A 20,304-nucleotide genomic window follows, 5' to 3' on the forward strand; every position below is an offset into this window, starting at 1 on the left:
TAACCCACCTCTTTGTTTCGACCCTCAGAGAAGTTGGGGACACACTCCACCAGCTGAGCCATGGCGTCTGCAAACTGAATGAAAAGAGTTCAACCTCAAACTTTCAGCCCGCAGGTCCAACTAACCCCCCAAACCCCCCCGACTCCCCCGTGTTTGGTTTACAGAGTCCAGCGGGGTGAGTGTAGGTCAGCTGACAATGATTAGACTCTGCTTACTAAACCAACAGCTTCACACACGCTTCATGCAGAAAAACCAGCAGTGGAAAGTGCTGCTATAGCGCCCCCTACAGCAACTCACCCCCCATAACACCCCACCATAACGTGTTCATTTCAACTGATTATAAACAGGATGTCATTGAACACTATGGATTACAGAAAGGTTTGTTTTAGTACTGCTAACATGGAGCATTTATTGATTACAGGTCATTCTTCAAGGTTTGATTGGGCACACAGTGGTTTTCTACCTGTAAACACTATTTTAACCCAAACTGATTTGATTGAATAAATTCATTCATTCACTAATCGACAGGTTGTATCCAGTTTACTATCATACTGCTCTCTGTCTATTGATAATCTATTGATCCTCAGAGAAAAGCAATTGTTGTGAGGACAGAGGTCAAAGTTCAGGGTCTGACAGTTTACAGTTTAACCACAGTGCATTTACTTTTGTTAGTTCAATGCAGCGGTTAAAAAATGGCTGAGCCTTTGGAGAAAGACAAGGAAGTACTTAAAACTCACTGAAAACAGGAATTCAAGATTTTAAAAGTAAAGCATCTCTATGTAAACCATTACGTTTAAAGTAAAAGACAGGAAAGTCACAGCTGCATGTTGCCTGTTGGGGTTAATTATTTGAAAAAGTTAAATCACATGAAGTCAAACTCCAGCAAACACTTAACTGTTAATCAGTGATCAGCTGGATATCTGACAGCTGATTGGTTCAGAGGAAAAACATTCAGTCCCCGGCGTTGTTGACTCATGAAGGCTGAGAGAGAGATCATAAATGTGTCTGTGGTGTCCGAACAATAATGCTGCGATGATGTGTTGAGAAGAAATCCGCTTGACACTGTTCTTGATCATAAAAGTTTATTACATCAAAGAATTCAGCATCAATTACAAGCTCTGCAGCAGCTTGGAGAGTGACCCAGCCCGATGGCCACTCTGTCTCTCTGTACATCAAACACAGCTTATATAGGACATGTTTAGGTCTCTGCTAAATACCATATAAGGGTCCAGTCCCTTCATACACACTAATCTCTACTCCTCCTAACACTGGGTCAGAGGTCAAATTCCATAGGAGGGTTCACTATTTACACACCCATCAATCATTACACCCCCTTAAGAGTTCACTGTGCCTCTCTCCAGCTGCTAGAGTGTTATTTTAAACTGTAATGGTCAAATGCACATATGTTATACACCACATGTCTGCTGCGGTTTCTTTCAGGTAGAAAACAGTTGTTGTCTTGTGTCTTTGCTCTCCCGGCTTTCCGAACAACTGCTTTTTGCCATCATCAGTGGGATTCTTCTGTCAAAACAAGCTTGATGCACAAGTTCAGGCTACACTGTAAAAACTCCTCTAGTTTAAATCATCAGAGGTGCATTTACCAAAAATAACCTTCATGCTCCCCTCAGGATGAGCTGTAAAACCTTTGGTGATCCTCTGACTTTCCATCCAGCGCCATCATCAGGTCAACATGTTATTGTGTCCAACACTTTGGTTTATGACCAAATACCTGCAGAACTGATGACATTCCCATCAGCCTCAGCTGTACTGTGCTTACTGCTAACTAGCGCATGTTAGCATGCTAACACACAAAACTCAATTAACACGGTGAACATGTATACCTGCTATACATCAGCATGTTAGCATTGACATTATGAGCAATAGTGTTGCAGTACTCGAGACCGGTCTTGAGACCACTTTTTGATGGTCTTGGTCTCCTTTTGGACTCAACCGCATTTGTACTGTCCCCCCTTCCCACGATGGTCAGCATGGAAAAGGAGCGTTGAATAAAGACGCTTACGTTGATTTCAGCTCTTAGTGTTTGTATGTTGGTGTTTTAACGGGAATGTGGATCTTTCAGATCAGTTTGAGAAGTACCTGTGATCTCGTTCCACATTTTATTGTGTGTCATGTAATGTGGGGAACTGGTCTTGGTCTTGACTCTGTCTCGCTAAACTCTGGTCTTGGTCTTGACTTGGTCTCGGTTTGGGAGGTCTTGACTACAACACTAATGAGTATGTTAGCATTTAGCAAGTAGCATGGCTGTAGACTTAGTTGGGGTTTTATTATTTTTTAACCACCTTGGTAGATTTTTGAAAAATGCAGTAAATTAGCAGCTTATTCTTTGATGAGGTTTGTATTGTTTTGATTCTGCACAGACGTGACCACGGGACAGTTTTACTGTCCGTGGCTGAGACCGTTTCCCTTTTGGTGATCGATTATATTTTTCTAATCAAACAAATAAGAATAAAAATTTACAGAAGCTAAAGATTTACAAGTCAGAGGAATTTTATCATTTGACGTTCAGGCTTCACTCACTGATTTGTGGTTGTTTTTGTGTCTGATTTCCCCTCCAGTCAATCAATGAATTAAACTTTATTGATATAGCACCTTGCCCCCAGGTAAGTGTTGTTCAAGTGCTCAGAGGTGGCTTACAACATAAAACAAGTACAATTTACAGACATATGATTAAAATGTGATTAAAATGCCAAAAGTGGAATAAAATGAATAAAAACTAAATAGACTTAGTTTAAAACGTGGGATTTTTTGCAGTGTGGATTCAAACAGTTAATGAACAACTTGGAGCTGCTGTGTTTTATGATGCCATAATTCGCTTTTTATGATCCACTGTAACTCAGCAGAATATGACCTAGCTGACACTTCCTCCACTGCAGCACAGCTCACCTCAAATATAAAATAACATGGGTAGATTAAAGAAACTTTAAACACACTGAAACGTCTCCGATCCGAAGCCACTAATCAACATGGACTTTTGGTTTTTGCTTGTTTTCATTTTGGGTAAGAAAGCTTCAGCTTGTCTTTTTATTTTAGACATTTCAACAGGACTTTTCATGTGTTTATGAGTTATAGTGTTGGGTTGTTTAGTTAGTTTATAGCTGTAAAGTGTAAACTGAAGAGGCAAATTTGGGGCTGAGTGATTTGATCTGCGGTCATAACAATAAATGTAACAATAACAGATTTCTTAATTAATCACCTCATAACTTCTCCTTCTTGCAGAAGTCCCAAATTATCAAGGCTCAAGGCTTTAAACAATAACTATCAAGGACTTTTGGGGCTCTGTACCTACCTCATGTTGGTACATTTCTGATTGATTTGTCCTAATTCCAGTCTAAATTTGAATTTCTGATCTCAGAACCGGACTGTGGGTTGATTAGTTGATTTAACATATTGCTGTAGCTGCTGTCAGTTAAATTTTTCTGATATTTCACTGAACATTCAATAAAGTTTTTGTTTATTTATCAGGGATAATGGAGAGTCATTCATTGTCCCAGATTTAGTTAGATAAATTTGATCATCAGTCCCTGGGCACGCAAATACAGATAAATGTAAAATAATGTTGGGAGATTCATAATGTGAGTAATTTGATAAATTTGGCTTAATCATTCAGCACTATTTCAAAAATATATATAAAAATACTCCACCCAACAACGTATGTGTGGCACCTTACTGCAACAAATACATTTACATTAGAAGTTAAAAATATGATAATAACTTATTTGAATATGCTGCTTTATTGGTTAAAATGTTGAACCACACTAGCAGCTCATCGATAAAGAGCATTTTCAGTCAGTCCTCCACTTTGATCCAGACTGAAATATATCAACAGCTGCTCTCGAACATGTTAATGTGTCCAACACTTTGTAACTAAAGACTTACACTGTGCTTAGTTAGCGTGCTAAACTAAGATGGTTAACATTATTCCTGCTAAACATCAAAATGTTAGCATTGCCATTATGTTAGCGTGCTGATGTTAGCATGTAGTTCAAAACATTGCTGTGTCTAAGTAGAGCAGCTAAATTTGTCCTATCCAGTCTAATTATTGTAAAAATGTTGTGTCTCCTCACAGCTGTTCCTTTGGCCGCCTCTAGAACTGGAGCACAGTCCACCACTACAACATCATCAGCATCAAATACCACCGACCAAACCTCCAACACTGTATTCCCAATACTAGCTTCTACCGCTACTGCCACTGTTGATTCTGCTACTGTTCCCTTTACTACTACTACTTCTTCTCCTACTACTACTGCTGCTGATGCTTCTTTTACTGTTCCTACTGACCAAACCAATGCTACTGGACAAACCACTATAACTTACCACCAAAATACTACAACTACAACTAGCAGTGATCTGACCAGTACCTTCTCCCATACCTTATCTTATCCCAGTACTGCAACGACTTTAACCACTTCCGACTTCACCACCCTAGAAAGAATAACTCTTACTTCAGAAGGTAGCACTGTAACCACAGTTCCAGAGGGTACTACCCTCACTCCAGGAAGTTCTACTACAGCTTTTCCACAAGGTACAACTCAAATGTCAGAAGAGACTACTCTAACAACTGTCAGAGGTACTACTCTAAATTCAGGAGTTAATCATCCAACAACTCCTCCAGAAGAGACTACTCTAGCTACAGAAGGAACTTTTGTAACCACTGTTGCAGAAAGTACTGTTCTATTCACCCTATCAGGGAGTGCTGTTCAACCCACTGGATCTGAGAGCACTTCAATAACCATTGAAGTAACATCACAAAGTCCAAAAACAACTAACAATCACAATACTGCTCCTGTTACTAGCACCGCTGAACCCATTGAGACTACTACCAACAGCGATTTAACCCATACCACTTATTATCCTAATGCTACCACTACCACCACAAATATTACTCACGAACCTAGTACTGATCTTCCTTATACTACTACTTATCCTAATATAACTGTCACTGCAGGCTCAATCAACCAAACTGAGTTCTTCAATACTAACAGCATTGCTACTGATCTGACCAATGGGACAGTCTACCCTATTACTACTACCACTGTTGATCTAGCCAGTACTGCTCCTCTTCTTACAACTTCTCCTGCTACGACTACTAATCCTATTGCTATGACTACTTATCTTACTGCTACTTCTAATACTGCTGCTACAGCTACTACTGCTGCTACTACTAGTACTGCAAGTATTGCCGCTACAACTAGTACTGCTGCTACTACTAGGACTACTGCTAGTATTGCCGCTTCAACTAGTACTGCTGCTACTACTAGGACTACTGCTAGTATTGCCGCTACAACTAGTACTGCTGCTACTACTAGGACTACTGCTAGTATTGCTGCTACTACTAGTACAGCTGATACTACTAGTACTACTGCTAGTATTGCTGCTACTACTACTACCACTCCTACTACTACTACTGCCACCACCACTCATCCTCCTCATCCTACTACTACTGCTACTACCACTACTACTCATCCTACTACTACTACTACTCCTCATCCTACTACTACTACTACCACTACTACTCATCCTACTACTACCACCCCCCCCACTACCACTCCTCTGGTTTGTAAAAACGGTGGGATATCACTGAATGGTGTCTGTATCTGTCCTGATGAATGGACCGGAGCGACATGCTCAGTAGGTGAGTCAGGTTTAACGACAGAAGTACAGTCCACAGTTTTTTCTAATGATTTAAATTTTTGAAAGTCGTTTCAAGCAAACAACCAAACCCTGAGATCCTCTAACCTCATATTTATTGACATTCTTCAATTTGGACACTGGGCTCCATTTTCTTGTCAAATCAGCAGCAGGCTAACACCCTAGAATTTTGGGTTCTGTTATCCTATCACAATTTTAGTCTTGTTTCACTGAATGGTATTTTGATTCATGAATTTAAACTCATACCATTACAGCAAAATACAGTTTCTTTGTCAATTACTTTGCAAGACGCTTGAAGGTGTGTTCAGAAAGAACACACCTTCAAGCGTCTTGTTTACCCACTCAATAGAACATCAACACTTAGTAGCAGATCATTATTTAGTGTTAATGTCAACCTCCTTTCCAAGACCAACTGACCAGCAAGTCAAAACGCAGCTTATTTTTTGTTAAACTTGTCCTCTTAGGAAATTTCTGTGAAGCAGATAAGCTCGATGTATACCTGTTCCCGCGCACACCCATCGGCTGGTTTGCATATTCTGAGCAAAAATGTCCCAAAGGAACGAGTGGTGGTGAGTTTCGACCAACCATCACTCTACATATTCATCTATTGCTATCTATCAACCTGTAAGTGTCCAACCATCCATAATATTCTGGTGTTTTTCTTTCCAACCCTTTTTAAATTTCCACCCAGCTGGTAAACCACGGGCTTCGACTAGATGTTCCATGAAGAACGGAACACTGAGTTTCTGTCCACCACAGGCGCTCCAGTGTGACCAGACGCTCAGTGACATACAACAAAATGTGAGAATCACATCACAGGAAACAGTGAAGGAAAGGCTGAATGTTAATTTGTTAAAAACAAACATTTCCAGTTTAATGGCTAGTTTTGGCATTGATGTAGAAAGGAACATCCCATCCCATTTTTAGTTCAGGTTAAGGATAACATTTTGCATGAATGAAAGCAAATGTCTTTCCTCTCTCAGCTTACTGGTCCAGCTCATTTAGAGATGCTGGCGAGCAGCACTCAAATTCTGACCTCCAACCCCGAAGAGCTAACGGCAGAAAATGTTACAACTGCAGCTCAGATTGCCAACACACTGCTGCTGTCTCCAAACGCCACAGAGGTACAGACTGTCAACGAATCTGAAGAAGAACAAACTGCTCTTTTAATACTAAGTTTAAAGTGTGCAGTAGACGGCCAAGACCAAGCTACGACGACTATACAATAGTGATAATTTGAAGGATAAAAAACTTAAATGTACTGTATATATCACTTTTAATACATATTTTGATGTAACTATACTCGGTGTGTGCCGTGTTAACGTTTGCATTGCAGACTGTCAGGGTGGCAGCAGTAGCTACAGTCAGCCAGCTGCTGAATGCCAGCACGCCGGACGATAGCCAGGAAAACAACGCTACTCTGGGGTAAACTTCATCTTATCTTTGTTACAATTACTGCAAAGAATCTGCCTCTGCTAGCTTGTTCACATCTCAGCCCATGTGTTCCGTGTAAAAAATGTTCACCTTTACAGACCTATTGTAGCCAGAAGCTGGGGAGAGAAGTTTTCTCATGACAGAAATACGTTTGACTGTAGCTGAAGTGGGGGATTCAGGATCAAAATAGGGTTCAATTAGCTTGAAAATGAGGTGTCCACAGTTGTTTGGTTTTCAGTTCATATCAGAGCTTTCAGAAAAGAAATCCCCAGTTCCTCTGTTGTAATCATGACTTGGATATTGATGTGAAAGCTATTTACAAGTTCCTCAACAATGAATCAGAGCTTTACACCAGCTTCATCTGCATTTAATAAAAGCCGGGACACTCACTTGAAGCAGTTTTGGCTTGAGATTGAAGCCCTACAGGAGCCTTAAAAGAGACAAGAAAAATCCTGATGTCAATACTTCAGATTTTAAAGCCGTTTGTTAGTTTTCTAAATGAATAAAACAAGATCTGAAGAATCCGACCAAACAACAGTTTTCAATACTTTCTCTTACAAACTCTCTTCGGACTTTAAATGCATCCACTTGGCTGTTTGATTTCAGGTACAAGGTTGTCAGTCATTAAACAGCACAAGGCTGCATAACGAAACCAAATGTGTAGTTCCTTCATGCTGTACACACAACATGTAATTAAGTGGAGGCTTGTATTAAAATATGGTAACATATAATATATATAATAATAAAATAAAACAATACACTTTCTTATATACATATATACAGACACGTATCCACCCCGAAAAACCCTGTAAAACACAGAGTCCACCTTCTCTCATCTGGGCGGAGACTTGCTCTGACAGCTCAGAACCTGGACCACCTGCCGAGTGCTTGATCCGGGCTGTTGATTGGGCAGGTCTCTGTAACGAAGTGGGCACAACAGTCTCTGAATTCCGTTGTCTGGTCAACATGAGTCCCTTTTGGTCCAGACCGGATCTTTAGGAGCAGAATTAAGTCCCAGCTGGGCCAGCATGGCTCCTCACTGGCTCTCTTTCCTCTCCTCTGAGCGATCACCCGCCGTGGCACCTGGTCCGGTTGTTTGGGCCGGGTGGATAGTGGTCTGCTGCTCTTTAATCCAAAAACCCCGTCTTCATCTTCCAATGACAGTACTAATGTCAGAGGTAACGCATGTTTGGAAAAAAAGCCATAAAAAACAAATAAAAAACAAAAGTGTAGCGAAGTTTGAAGGAGCTACCGGCTGCTGCTTCTACAAGCGCTGCCGGTTGCCAAATGGTTTTCAGTTGGTAAATGAGCAGTGCCTAAAGTCGGGTTCAGCCTTTCATTTCATCTGAATTTTTTACCCTGCAGATTTGACAATGTTAGTATTTCTATATATTTCTGTGTATTTTGTGGCCAGCCTTACGGTGACCCTGGACCAGCTCTCTGTGAACCTCAGCCAAAGTCTCAACACGTCTCAGAGTCAAGTAGTCCAACCAAACCTGGTGGTCCAGTCGGCACAAATCCCTGCTGCAGACACTCTGGGAGTCCAGTTCACCTCTCTCTCAGGTCAGTGTCATGATTTAGTACGAGACTGTTCCGGTTTGAAGCCGGTCACATGATCTGATCAACCTCTCAGGTGTTCAGTTCTGCACTTTGAAAGCTGGTCTTATCCATCTAGAACTATAGCCAGGACAGGGATCATAAATTACCAATGACTGAATTATTATGGAACAAAGTTTTATTTACCAGCAGACCACCATGATGTCCCAGTAATTTTATATGATCGTCTGTCCTGCTCTGTCCAGGTGACTCCAGGCTTTTAATTAGTCTAAAGTCCACATCAGCTGCGGTGTTATTTAATCTGCTGGATAAAGGTTCAGCGAAATTTTATGATGTTAATAGTCATAACTCTGTTCTGTGTCCTGCTGTGTCTCCGGTTTAGTCTTTCTTTTATTGTCTGTTTGTACTGCTGGTCTTTCCTCATGTTTCTGTATTTTTGCAGCATTTCAATAACAGTAGGTTGGACTTTTTTGTGAACTTATCTTTGTTTTTGTCCAAAAGCTGCTGGAAGTCAGCACCACAGCTGGATTTGTTTTTCACTGATCTCCCAAAAACCGCAACTAAATGAAATGGGTGGCTACGTCCACGTCTTTTATAGTCTGCGGTTGATGTCGAGGGCTACAGAAGCTTAAAGGGGACAATAATAATAATAAATAATAATAATAAACACATGTGCAGCCAGGTGGTGAAGTAAAAAACAAATGATTCTCTGTTTTGCAAACCAACATCTGAAATATAGCAGCAAAGAAGACGGAGCAGTTTGTGTTTCTGTGATTAGGAACGTCTGGCAGTTTTGTTGCTGACCGAATTCAGCTGAACACCAACGTGTCAACAGTTGTGGTGGAAAACGGGTTCGTAGCCGACGCCCTCATATACATAAGATTCACACCAGGTGAGTTAACTGCAACTGAGTGAACTTTACTGCATGGTAGTTGACTGCATAAAATAAAGGTTATTAAAGTCTCAAACATGCAAAATTGCACATCTTTGTAAAAAGTTTTATAAATGTTCTACAAATAAACCTGTCAGTTTCTTCTTGTGTCTGAAGAGGCTGTCAGTGGCCGTCAGAAGCCATCAAACGTCTCGCTGGGTTTCGTCCTCTACCAGAACGACCGTTTCTTCAGGTCGAGGCGGTATAGAAGGGGACGGGCCACCATCAGGGTCCTGTCGGCCAGCGTTAGAGGTCAGGAGCGCAGCGTGGTGCCGCAACACGTGGAGATGCTGTTCAGACCAACGGTAAGAAAATCAGATTTTAATTTAACAATTGTTTAAGGGCCTGTACCGACTTTTCCTGAATTCACACACGATTTCATGTAAAAGTCTGATACTGTGGCTACAACCTGTGTTTTTAACCTAAATTTGTTTCCATACAGTCTAATTGTCACCCATTAAAAAGTAGCTGTTTGTTTCAGTGGAACTGTTAATGGTTTGTTTTTTATGGCACCAATAAACCTGAATGATCTGCTGTGGATTCATCATGACAGTGGCTGCTGTGGGATTCTTTTCTGTTGTAGAGGAGGTATAATGAAAAACGACACTAAAGAGTACCCAGGGCCTTAAAAAGCGACACCAAGGGGTCTTGACTAAGCGCCCATGTGTTGAGTTGGGAGTAAGAATGTGTTGCAATAACTTGATAACGTGATTCTCTGACTTTTAGTCCAGCGCCATCATAAGGTCAACGTGTTGATGGGTCCAACACTTTTATGACCAAATACATACAGAACTGATGATATTCCACATCAGCCTCAGCTGCACACTCTGTTTACTGCTAATTAGTAGGGTTGCAACTAAAAACTATTCTGATTATCAATTAATCTGTTGATTTCTTTCACGATTTTATCGATTATTTGTTTGGTCCATCACAATTTCTCAAAAGTTTCTCACAATGTTCAAATGTTGTGTTTTATCCATCTCTCCAGGTCCAAAACCTTAAGACATCAGGTTTACAATTATAAAAAGACCAAGAAAACAAGCAAACATTCACATTACATCTACAACCTGTACAAAAAATTACTGTAGTAATTGATTATCAAATTAGTTGCCAATTACTTGCAAATGTAAGCATGCACACATGCTGAACTCCTTTGTTTGTTGTTTTTGGCTAACAACTTCAAAACAAGCTAACGGGTTACAAACTGTATGCGGACCTTAGTAGACATGGCGAAGATTGCGCCATGCAGACTCGCATTGGTTGCGAAAAGCATGAATTGCTCTTGTTTTCCCAAAGAGCTGATGTTTGATTTCAGTTCTTCTTTTACAAGGTAAAACTGTGTAAATGCATGAGCAAAGTTAGAGGCTTACAGATGTTGTATCTGCTGCTGTCTCAGATGATGAATGGGACGTCTCTGTACGACTTCGCCTGTGTCTTCTGGGACTACAGTCTGCAGGACTGGAGCACCGACGGCTGCTCTAAAGGGAACGCTTCAGACGGAGTCCTGAGATGTTTCTGCAACCACACCACCAACTTCGCTGCTCTCTGGGTGAATATCACAAGTGTGCACTGAATGTTAATAAATTTCAAATGAGTGGAGAAGAATGTTGTGGGAAGTCTGCTGGACAAAAAAGATTTATCATGTTGATGAGCTAAAAGGTTACACCATGACCATCAGGTATTTAATCAGATGTACACTTTCTTGCTTGAAGCTACTTGTTGAAAGACTTGAATGATGAAAATGTGATTCTGTCTTTGTTTTTCAGTCCTTCAGAGAGAAATATCAATATGCAGAAGCACTGGATGTGATTTCTATCGTTGGGCTTTCTTTTTCCATTCTGGGTTTGGTTGTAACGATCATTCACCACATTAAAGTGAAGTAAGGCGTTATACTATATTACATCAAAATGTTCCATTGTATTTTGTTTACTTTCTCACCGTCTACTCTTTCACAGCCAGTTCTTTAAGTTAGCAATTAGGTTGGCATTTCTTTAAGCATTTCACTTTCAGCCTATTGGTTAGCTTTCCTCAGTGCCCCTTATTCAGAGTCACTCTCTGGTGGAAAGTAACAAGTACAGTACTTTCTACTGCTACTCTACGACATTTTTTACTACCTTTATTTTATTTCAGAACAGGGAGACGCAACACACGAGACACAATTAGCTTAAGAATCGCAGTTTTTCTCAGTCCGAACACACATCAATTCAATCAGTGTGACTTCCACTTCCTGAGGACATCTGTATCTCTGATGTCCATCCAGTATAAACCTGAAGAAATCTGTTTGGAAAGCAGAGGAAAAAGACACTCCTCATGGCTCCAGAACTGGGAATCATCAGGCTTTTAAGTTTTCTTCAGTATCTTCACTTTATTCTCAAAATATAACCGTCTCTCTTTAGCTTTCAGAAAAACTCTCGTGGGGTGCAGAACAACAAGGACTCCAAAATCGCTCTGCTGTGCATCTACCTCAGCCTGCTGGCCTTCATCATCACCTTCCTCTCTGGCGTTGGAAACTCAAGCACACAGAACGACGCTCAGGTGGAGGTCAACAGTCAGACCAACGTTATCCCAGGGTCTGATGAGCACGTGGAGCCGGACCAAGGCTCGTGCTCGGCGGTGGCGGCTCTGCTGCAGTTCTTCCTGTTAGCCACCTTCATGTGGAACAGCGTGTACGGCACTCAGCTGGTGCTGCTGGTCCGGACGTTGCGCCGCAGTCTTCCTCCACACTGGACTAAACTCAGCCTCGCTGTGGGATGGGGTACGAGATTTAAGTTCAAATTTTTGGGACGTGAGCTGCAATTCTGCTCCGCCAGGCAGCTCGTTGGCAAGCGTATATGGGGGTTGTTCTCATGTGTTTTTCTATTAATTATATAATTATAATTATTGATGGTAGAACATAAGTTGTCCTCTATGACAACAATAATAATAATAATAACAACAACAATAATAATAATGGTGGTGACACTTTAACATTCTTTGTCTTTAATAATGAGTGTTATACAGTACAAACATGCAATGAACAGTTTTTAGGCACTATAATATAGCTGGAAGCAGATATAAGGACATTTTAAATCTTCATTAATGTTTAACTTCTCTTTTGGGTTTTACTGTATTGTCATTTATTATGAGTTTATATAGTAGCCTCCACTTGTGTTTGTTCACAGGAGTAGTTGTACTTTAGTACACACTTAGATCTGTTTTATAGCTACAGTAGTGTTATAATCCAGCTACTACATGTTTTTGCAATGAGTATAGTTTTCGAAACAATCTAGCAAAGTGTGTTACACAGAAAAACTAAATTAAAACAAATCATCATAATGAAATAGTGGAAAAACTAAATACAATAAAATAAGTAAAATGAACTGATGAAAAACAAAAATAAAACTTAAAGCTTGTTATTATTTTACAATATTATGCCCGAAACACCATAAAACTGTGAATTGTCTTTTTACTCTTCCTCTTGTTTGTTCATATTAAATAAACTAGATTTTTTTACCTTTTACACAGCTAGGATAGCGTCAGTCTTTATGCTAAACTAATCTAACGAACTGCCGGCTGTAGCTTCATATTAGCGTACAGACATGAGAGTGGAATCAATCTGAACATCTGACTGTCCGAAAAAGAACAAGGGTCGTGTTTAAACAATTCGTTGAAGTACGTTGAAGGCTGAGCCCAAACACTTCTTGACCATTACGATAATCTGTTAAAGCATGGCGCTAACAACAACAATGAAAGGATATCCTCTTCAAATTTAAAGTTGCATTTAAAGCCATTTTATCTGTTTTAACTTCCTGTCTCCTCTTAGGTGTCCCAGTAGTCGGAACAGCAATCACACTGGGAGCCACCTACAGGGTTGACAATCCTCTGGGATACAGGCAGGAGGAATTGTGGGTCTATTAATATCATTACCTTTACTAATTTATTAACTGACACTTTTTGCATCACTTCTTCAATTCTTAATTTTCCAGTTAAAATCTGTGTCTCTAAATTAACTTTAGGATCTTTGGAAACTTTGGATCTAAATTAGAGTTCAAAATAAAATTGTGGGTGTTTTTTGATCAAATCTTGTAGACAAAATCTGATCTTTTATTTCTGGTCCTCTAGCTGCTGGCTCGCAGCTCTGGATAAGGCCAAACGGTTCGACTTTGGGAAGCCGATGTTTTGGGGTTTCCTGCTTCCAGTTGGTCTGATTCTGATCTACAACATCGTACTGCTGGTTCTGGCCTCTCTGATCACGTGCAGGACAGACCCCAATCTGAAAAGGTAGTGGACGTTTCATTCCCCATCGTCGCATGTTTATCTTAACTATCTTAAAACGAGACAGAATAAAATCTCAGCTTTTTCCCCTGTAACTTTCCAACTTAATTTCACAATTTTATTCTTTAAATGTTTAGCTCTCGCTGTATTTCTGCTGATGAAAAACAGCATTCATTGTTGTCATGTTATGGTTTAAAGAATAACTTTAATTCACAAACCTGTTTCTGACGCGCAGCAACAACCGTCGGTCCTTGTGGAAGAAGTTCCTCATCAGCTTTTCTCTGTCGGTCTTACTGGGTCTGTCTTGGACTCTGGGGTACCTGGTGCTCGTCACTACAGGACACACCCACCTGGTCTTCAGCATCGTCTTCTGCCTCTGTACAACAACACAGGTACGTTACTTTGATATCACAATTTATATGAACTGAAATAATCCATCCACCTCACAGGTGTGGCATTTCAAGATGCTGATCTGACAGCATGGGTATTGCACAGGTGTGCCTTAGGCTGGCCTCAATAAAAGGCCAGTCCAAAATGTGCAGTATCTGGTGTGACCACCATTTACCTCACACAGTGCAACACATGTCCTTCGCATTGAGTTGATCAGGTTGTTGATTGTGGCCTGTGGAGTGCTGGTCCGCTCCTCTTCAGTGCGAAGTTGCAGCCAGGTCGAGATCCCAACGAGGACGATGAGCCTGCAGATGAGCTTCACTGAGACGGTTCCTGACAGTTTGTGCAGACATTCTTTGGTTATGCAAACCGATTGTTGCAGCAGCTGTCCGGGTGGCTGGTCTCAGATGATCTTGGAGGTGAAGATGTTGGATGTGGGGGCAACAGCTCTGGTGGACATTCCTGCAGTCAGCATGCCAACTGCACGCTCCCTCCAAACTTGTGACATCTTTGTCATTGTGCTGTGTGATGGAATTGCACATTGTGAATGGGCTTTTTATTGTGGCCAGCCTAATGCCTTTTATTGTGGCCAGCCTAAGGCACACCTGTGCAATACCCATGCTGTCTGATCAGCATCTTGATATGCCACACCTGTGAAGTGGATGGATTATCTCGGCAAAGGAGAAGTGCTCACTAACACAGATTTTGACAGATGTGTGAACAATATTTGAGAGAAATAGTGAACAGTTGGTGATCGTTACCTCTGGCGGGATGAATGAATTTTACGCGTGATCCATGCACTACTGCAGCTGGGTCCTCTCCGCAGCATCACGCAACTTTCTAAATTCTTCCATCTCACGGAGAAAAGAAGTCAGGTCAAAATGAAATTTGCATTATTGACATGAATGTTAACAGTATTACCAAAGCTAAAGGAAAATACAATAAAAAATCTATTCATATAGTTCATCGAATAAATAAAATAATTGTATTTCTACATATTGGATATAGAATAATATTATCTAATATTGTTAATTTCTCTATGTCTTCTTTCATTATGGCTGTGTCTCCTTCTGGCAACGATAACAGAAGCCATTTCTGCGCAACACCTGCCGGTTTGCACCTTCCTTTCAAACGTATTAAATACTGAGGATGATGCAAATGTATTTGGGTTGTTGGGTAGTACCTCTAAATTAATGAAATAGAAAATCAAAGGTTGCCATTTGTGGAAAAAATGACTTCCAATGTAACAATAAGGAACGTCTTGCCAGTAAGGATATGAAAGCTATTATGTCCTTTTGTGAAGGGTTAAGTACAAGGGAGGGGTCGGGAATCCCAAATATAGCAATCAGAGGGCAAAGTTGGAGATTTACCCCAGAACAGAGGACACAATAGTAAAATAACCTTTCAGATCAGGACACAGAAAAAACATGGGGCTAAGGTGACAAGGAGAGCCATGGCATTCATCACATTTCTCTCCCACTACCAGAGACAGTTCAGATAGTCTAGACTTAGAGAAATGTGCCCTGTATAAGACCTAAAAATGAGTAAGTCCGAGACAAGAACAAGAGGTGGTAGATCGTATCCTCTGAATGGCCTGTTCCCAGGACTCCTCGGGTATTTGCATTCCCAGTTTGTTGATTTGCTTCTAAAGTATTAAGCAGTCTGGCTGCTGTTTTGTTTGTTCTACACCTTCATGCTCAGACACAGGAGCTACTTTATGTGACATATAGTCACATAACGAAGTGTTTGGAAGGAAAACAAAGAAAGAGGTGCTGAATTTAAACTTTCATATAATGTGTAACCTTGTACAGCAAAAGCAAACATATTTTTGAATGGAGTTTGGAATAAAGATGCTAACCTTCGTCTTCCTGCTCTGCTGTGTTCAGGGGTTTCAGATCTTCATCCTCTTCACAGCCAGAACACAGAGCTTCAGAGCCACCGTGTTGCGGTCTGCTCAGTACTTCTCATCTGTCAGCATCCAGCTCAACTACACAAAGTACAGTCTGTGGAAGAACTTATGGAAGACGGCCAACTCCGAGTCCTACAGAGACCTGAGAAACAAGGAGGGGTCCACCACCGAAACCCTGTAGGCAAGACATTCAAGTGCTTTGGTGCAAATATACTGCATGCGTGTGAGGAAATCTTTGGGTTTATTACTCTGTGTTTGTGAACGTGAGTCATGGAGGACATTAAGATACTGCAGAACACTTTGCTCCAAATTGCTCCTGAACACACGGATACAAAACACATATTTATAGATTCAGCATGACTTTCATGTTCTGATAAACAAAACTGAGACAAAGACGCTGCAGAACCTGCCTGAGAATCTTCATGTTTTCAAGTTTCCTTCAGAACCACAGCGATCCAGTGTCTGCACATCCATGCTAACAGCTAATTCAGCTACTTTTAATGGGGACAGTTCAGCAGAACTCAGTATAACATCATGCAAAGCAGGCTAACAAGGAAGAATCCACCAGAGGAACTACATTTCCCATTGGAACCCCCAGGTGGAGCCAGAAAATGGTGCTGGGAAAATCACTCGAACTTTGGGATCTAAGTGGCTGACAGAACAAAAGGATAAAAAAAACTGGTCAGAATCAAATGGAAAATCTGATTTTAAGACAATTTGTAGGTCAAATATTCGGTTTGTTTTCAGCATTTCTTTGTAGTTTTTTAATGACTCCTCCTTCACTCCTAACGGGTTTTGGTGTAAAAAAGTATAATCTTCCTCAAATGGCCTCAAATAAGAAACATTTGAGATTTAAGAGTTTTATTTCAAACTAAAGTGACTCGGCTTGTTTTGGCACCAGGCAGCGGCAGAAGTCTGTTTTTAACAAAGCGAAGGAACAAACATCTGACGTGATGATTCATGTTTTTGATAATTAATCTAAAATATTTTGCTTTTTGTAAAGAGCTGCATTTTGTTATTGATTGTTGAAGTCTACTTTCTGCAGATATTTTTATGTTTGTGATTATTATAAAGTACTCACAGATTGCACTTTTTCTTGTACAATATTGAGGTAGTTATACTTTGCACTATCATTTTAATCTTATGATACATATGATCCACTCCATTTCTCTGACAGCATTAGTTTCTGGTTTCGTTTTTCAGATACAATTTTTTTTATCCAAAACAAAATGATGCTTGAAGTAATATAATACAATTTAATGCATCAGTAATAATGATCCAATATTATTTATAATACAAAACAAAAAAGCCATTCTTTTTAATATATACTTTTATGTTTGAGACTATTTTGCTGGTTCATCTGAAGGAATATTTGTTCAGTGTCGTTGGTACTTTTATATGATAAAGATCAAAATGCTTCTGGTTTGATAATGTAAAGTTTTAGTTTAACGAGTTTAACTTCAAATTAAACATTTACTTCAAACTAAACTAATACTGACTGACTCGTGTGTGCTGTTAGGAGCTGAGAGATGTTTGTTACGTTCACCAGTGTGTCTCTTTAAATAAAATGTTACGTCAATGTGTTTCATCTCTTTTCTGACATTTACACAGTCAAAGTGTAGTTTGTTTACATCAGTACATGAATTGTTCCTCATGTACTAGCTTCCTCTCTGAGAGACAGATCTTCATACCGGTGCCACTCTCAGGTTTGAAGCATCAACAGCAGCTAGTTAGCTTAGCTTAGCATAAAGACTAGGAATGGGGGGGGAAATGGCTCGCCTGGCTCAGTCCAAAGGCAACAAAATCCATCTACCAGACCCTTTACCTCAGTGGTTCTCAAACTTTTACACATCATGGACCCCTAAATTAACACAAATTAGACCATGGACCCCCATTTGATAAGATTTTGTCCCAGGTTTCCCACATCTGATGGGGCTTTTGCTTTTAGATGTTTTATTACAGAAAGTGTATGAAACCCATGACTAAAACAGCCAGACATTCTGTCTACTTACAGACAGAATTATAACGAAAATAAAGATTTCCCCCAGGGGGTATCCGGACCCCCACTTTGAGAACCACTGCTTTAACTTATAATGGTCTTTTTTAAATGGTCATGGAAGGTCTAAAACCTAAACTGGGAGCTGGCTATCAGAAAAGGTCTCGTAGTGGTCAGACCTACACCAGTTTGACCAGTTTATGATGGCAGGCATTTGTTTCATCAGCAGAGGCAGCTTATTCTCGTAACACCCTCCAACTGGTTTAACTGGTGTTTCAGTCATCCAGTCTGCTCTACAAGCATCAGCTGTTAATAAAGTCACTGGAGACAATGAGCCACTAGAGAGCGTCCAAACTCCACACTAACAGTTTCCCGTCAGACCAGGACGTCTTCATGAGGTCCATGAGGGTTTGATTGAGTTCCTCCCTGTTCAGAGCTGCAGCTCCTAACTAACTGTTAGAAACGAGTGAAAAATGTCCAAAGAGACGTCTTGTTTTGTCCAACCAACAAAGAGATTCACTCTAGGAAAGTATGAAACAGAAAAACCTGAGACATTTAAGAAGATGGATCCAATCTGATATTTCTGTTCATGAAATACTGAAGATAACTGTTGCTGATTCATATTCTGCAGATGTTTGTATTTCTATCTGAACTATTTATTAAAGACGGCAGTGTAGCATCCATCCTCATTTCCCGTCCACTCGGTTGGTCTCAACATGAAACAGAAACGAGGCTCAGTGTGTTTGAAAGGCCGCTGAGGCTCTTTAATGACACATCACATGTTCACATGTTAGTATCAGTCCAGCATGTGGATTTTTAAAAACAAGCTCAAAAAAGGTGGATTTCCAATTTAACTGCAGGCTGCAGCTGCTGTGAAGGCTGAAAGATCAATAATACTCCACAACAGATGATTCCTCTCACTTTCCCTCCAGCTGACTGAGGTAAAAAAAGTATTTCCACAGTAAAAGGCAAGAAAAGATCCAACATGTGGAGGAAAAGAGATTTCCATGGAAAAGGCCATCCAGCAGAGCAGCTGCAGCTTTTCCAGGGTCAGCGCTGATTACTTGTTTAAAATATTAATTTTTGCAGGTTGGAGGACTTTAAACTTAATTGGCAGCAAACTGAACGATCAGCAGTTTTGAGATGTCGTACACATCCACTTTGTAAATCTGAAGTTTGTTGTTTCCTTTTTATTTATTTATTTATATTTTAAACCTGTCCTGCCTGGCAGCCTGGGGAAAGGGGCTTGGGGCGAAGAAAAACAAACAACAAACAAAAAAACAACAAACAAACATAAAAGACTTGTAGTGAAGTGTTGTATGGTGGAGTGAAGATCAGGTGCGTGGTAACTAAGGTGCAGTTCAAATTGGAGGGTAGTTGTGACACAGGTACCCCATAACTGTCAGGTAGTGGAGTCTCCCACCCCCCAAGCCCATGTCATTGCACTTTACTGTGAACAGGTTAGCATAGCATAGCCCTGATCGATCCGAACTCCGTCCAGACAACAAAACTTTTAGAAGTTGTCCTGCTGACAAAACATGAATTCATATGTTTAACAAATCTGCATCATGTTGTCGTTACTTCAGCATCAGTTTGATCCGTTCATTGCTATTTAATCGCAGCCAAATGTTTACTTTGGGTTCATACAGCTGTAGTGATGGCGGGTCGTGTTTATTAACATCATTGCATTGTGTGAACACTCGGCATCAGTCCAGCACTACAACTCACACAAGGATTAAATTTGCGTTTGGTCTGAATGCAGTTTGAGGTATTTCCTTTGCAGCAGCTAGCAGTTTACCAAGTTGTGGAGAGAGCATTTTCTGCTGGTGGTTATGGAATCACGCGTGGTACCAAGGTGTTTACTGAATGGTTGCCTTGGTAATTACGGGGGCTGCTAAAGCATTTCCAGGCAGCTCCTCTGGCTTTAATAGGTGGCTCGGAGGGTTGCTGCTATGATACTATGGTACATGTTTTTAAAATTTAAAATACAAAATAGTCCTTTATGTTTGAGAGAGTTGATAATACCTTGGTAAGGTACTTTCAGTGTTTCTGAAATACAAAAACACAGTGGTTTACTTTGAAACATGGCGTGGCTGCTGTATTTCCTAGTTTATTTTGGTATCTTATTTTAATACACTTTGATGCCCACACCTGGCTGGTGCT

General features: G+C 40.4%; 1 protein-coding gene across 1 annotated transcript; it reads left to right on the forward strand.

Moving 5' to 3' along the window:
• The first annotated feature begins 6,393 nt into the window (after nucleotides 1–6,393).
• On the forward strand, nucleotides 6,394–13,717 carry LOC123967163 (adhesion G-protein coupled receptor G7-like). Its single transcript, XM_046043188.1, has 11 exons — nucleotides 6,394–6,471; nucleotides 6,654–6,794; nucleotides 7,007–7,095; nucleotides 8,519–8,667; nucleotides 9,440–9,553; nucleotides 9,710–9,897; nucleotides 10,989–11,141; nucleotides 11,359–11,471; nucleotides 11,989–12,347; nucleotides 13,395–13,480; nucleotides 13,694–13,717. Exons 1-11 carry the CDS (start codon nucleotides 6,394–6,396, stop codon nucleotides 13,715–13,717), a joined length of 1,494 nt encoding a protein of 497 aa, XP_045899144.1.
• Nucleotides 13,718–20,304: the final 6,587 nt, after the last annotated feature.

This window comes from Micropterus dolomieu, unplaced genomic scaffold, assembly GCF_021292245.1.
Source record: "Micropterus dolomieu isolate WLL.071019.BEF.003 ecotype Adirondacks unplaced genomic scaffold, ASM2129224v1 scaffold_93, whole genome shotgun sequence".
Classification (NCBI taxonomy): domain Eukaryota; kingdom Metazoa; phylum Chordata; class Actinopteri; order Centrarchiformes; family Centrarchidae; genus Micropterus; species Micropterus dolomieu.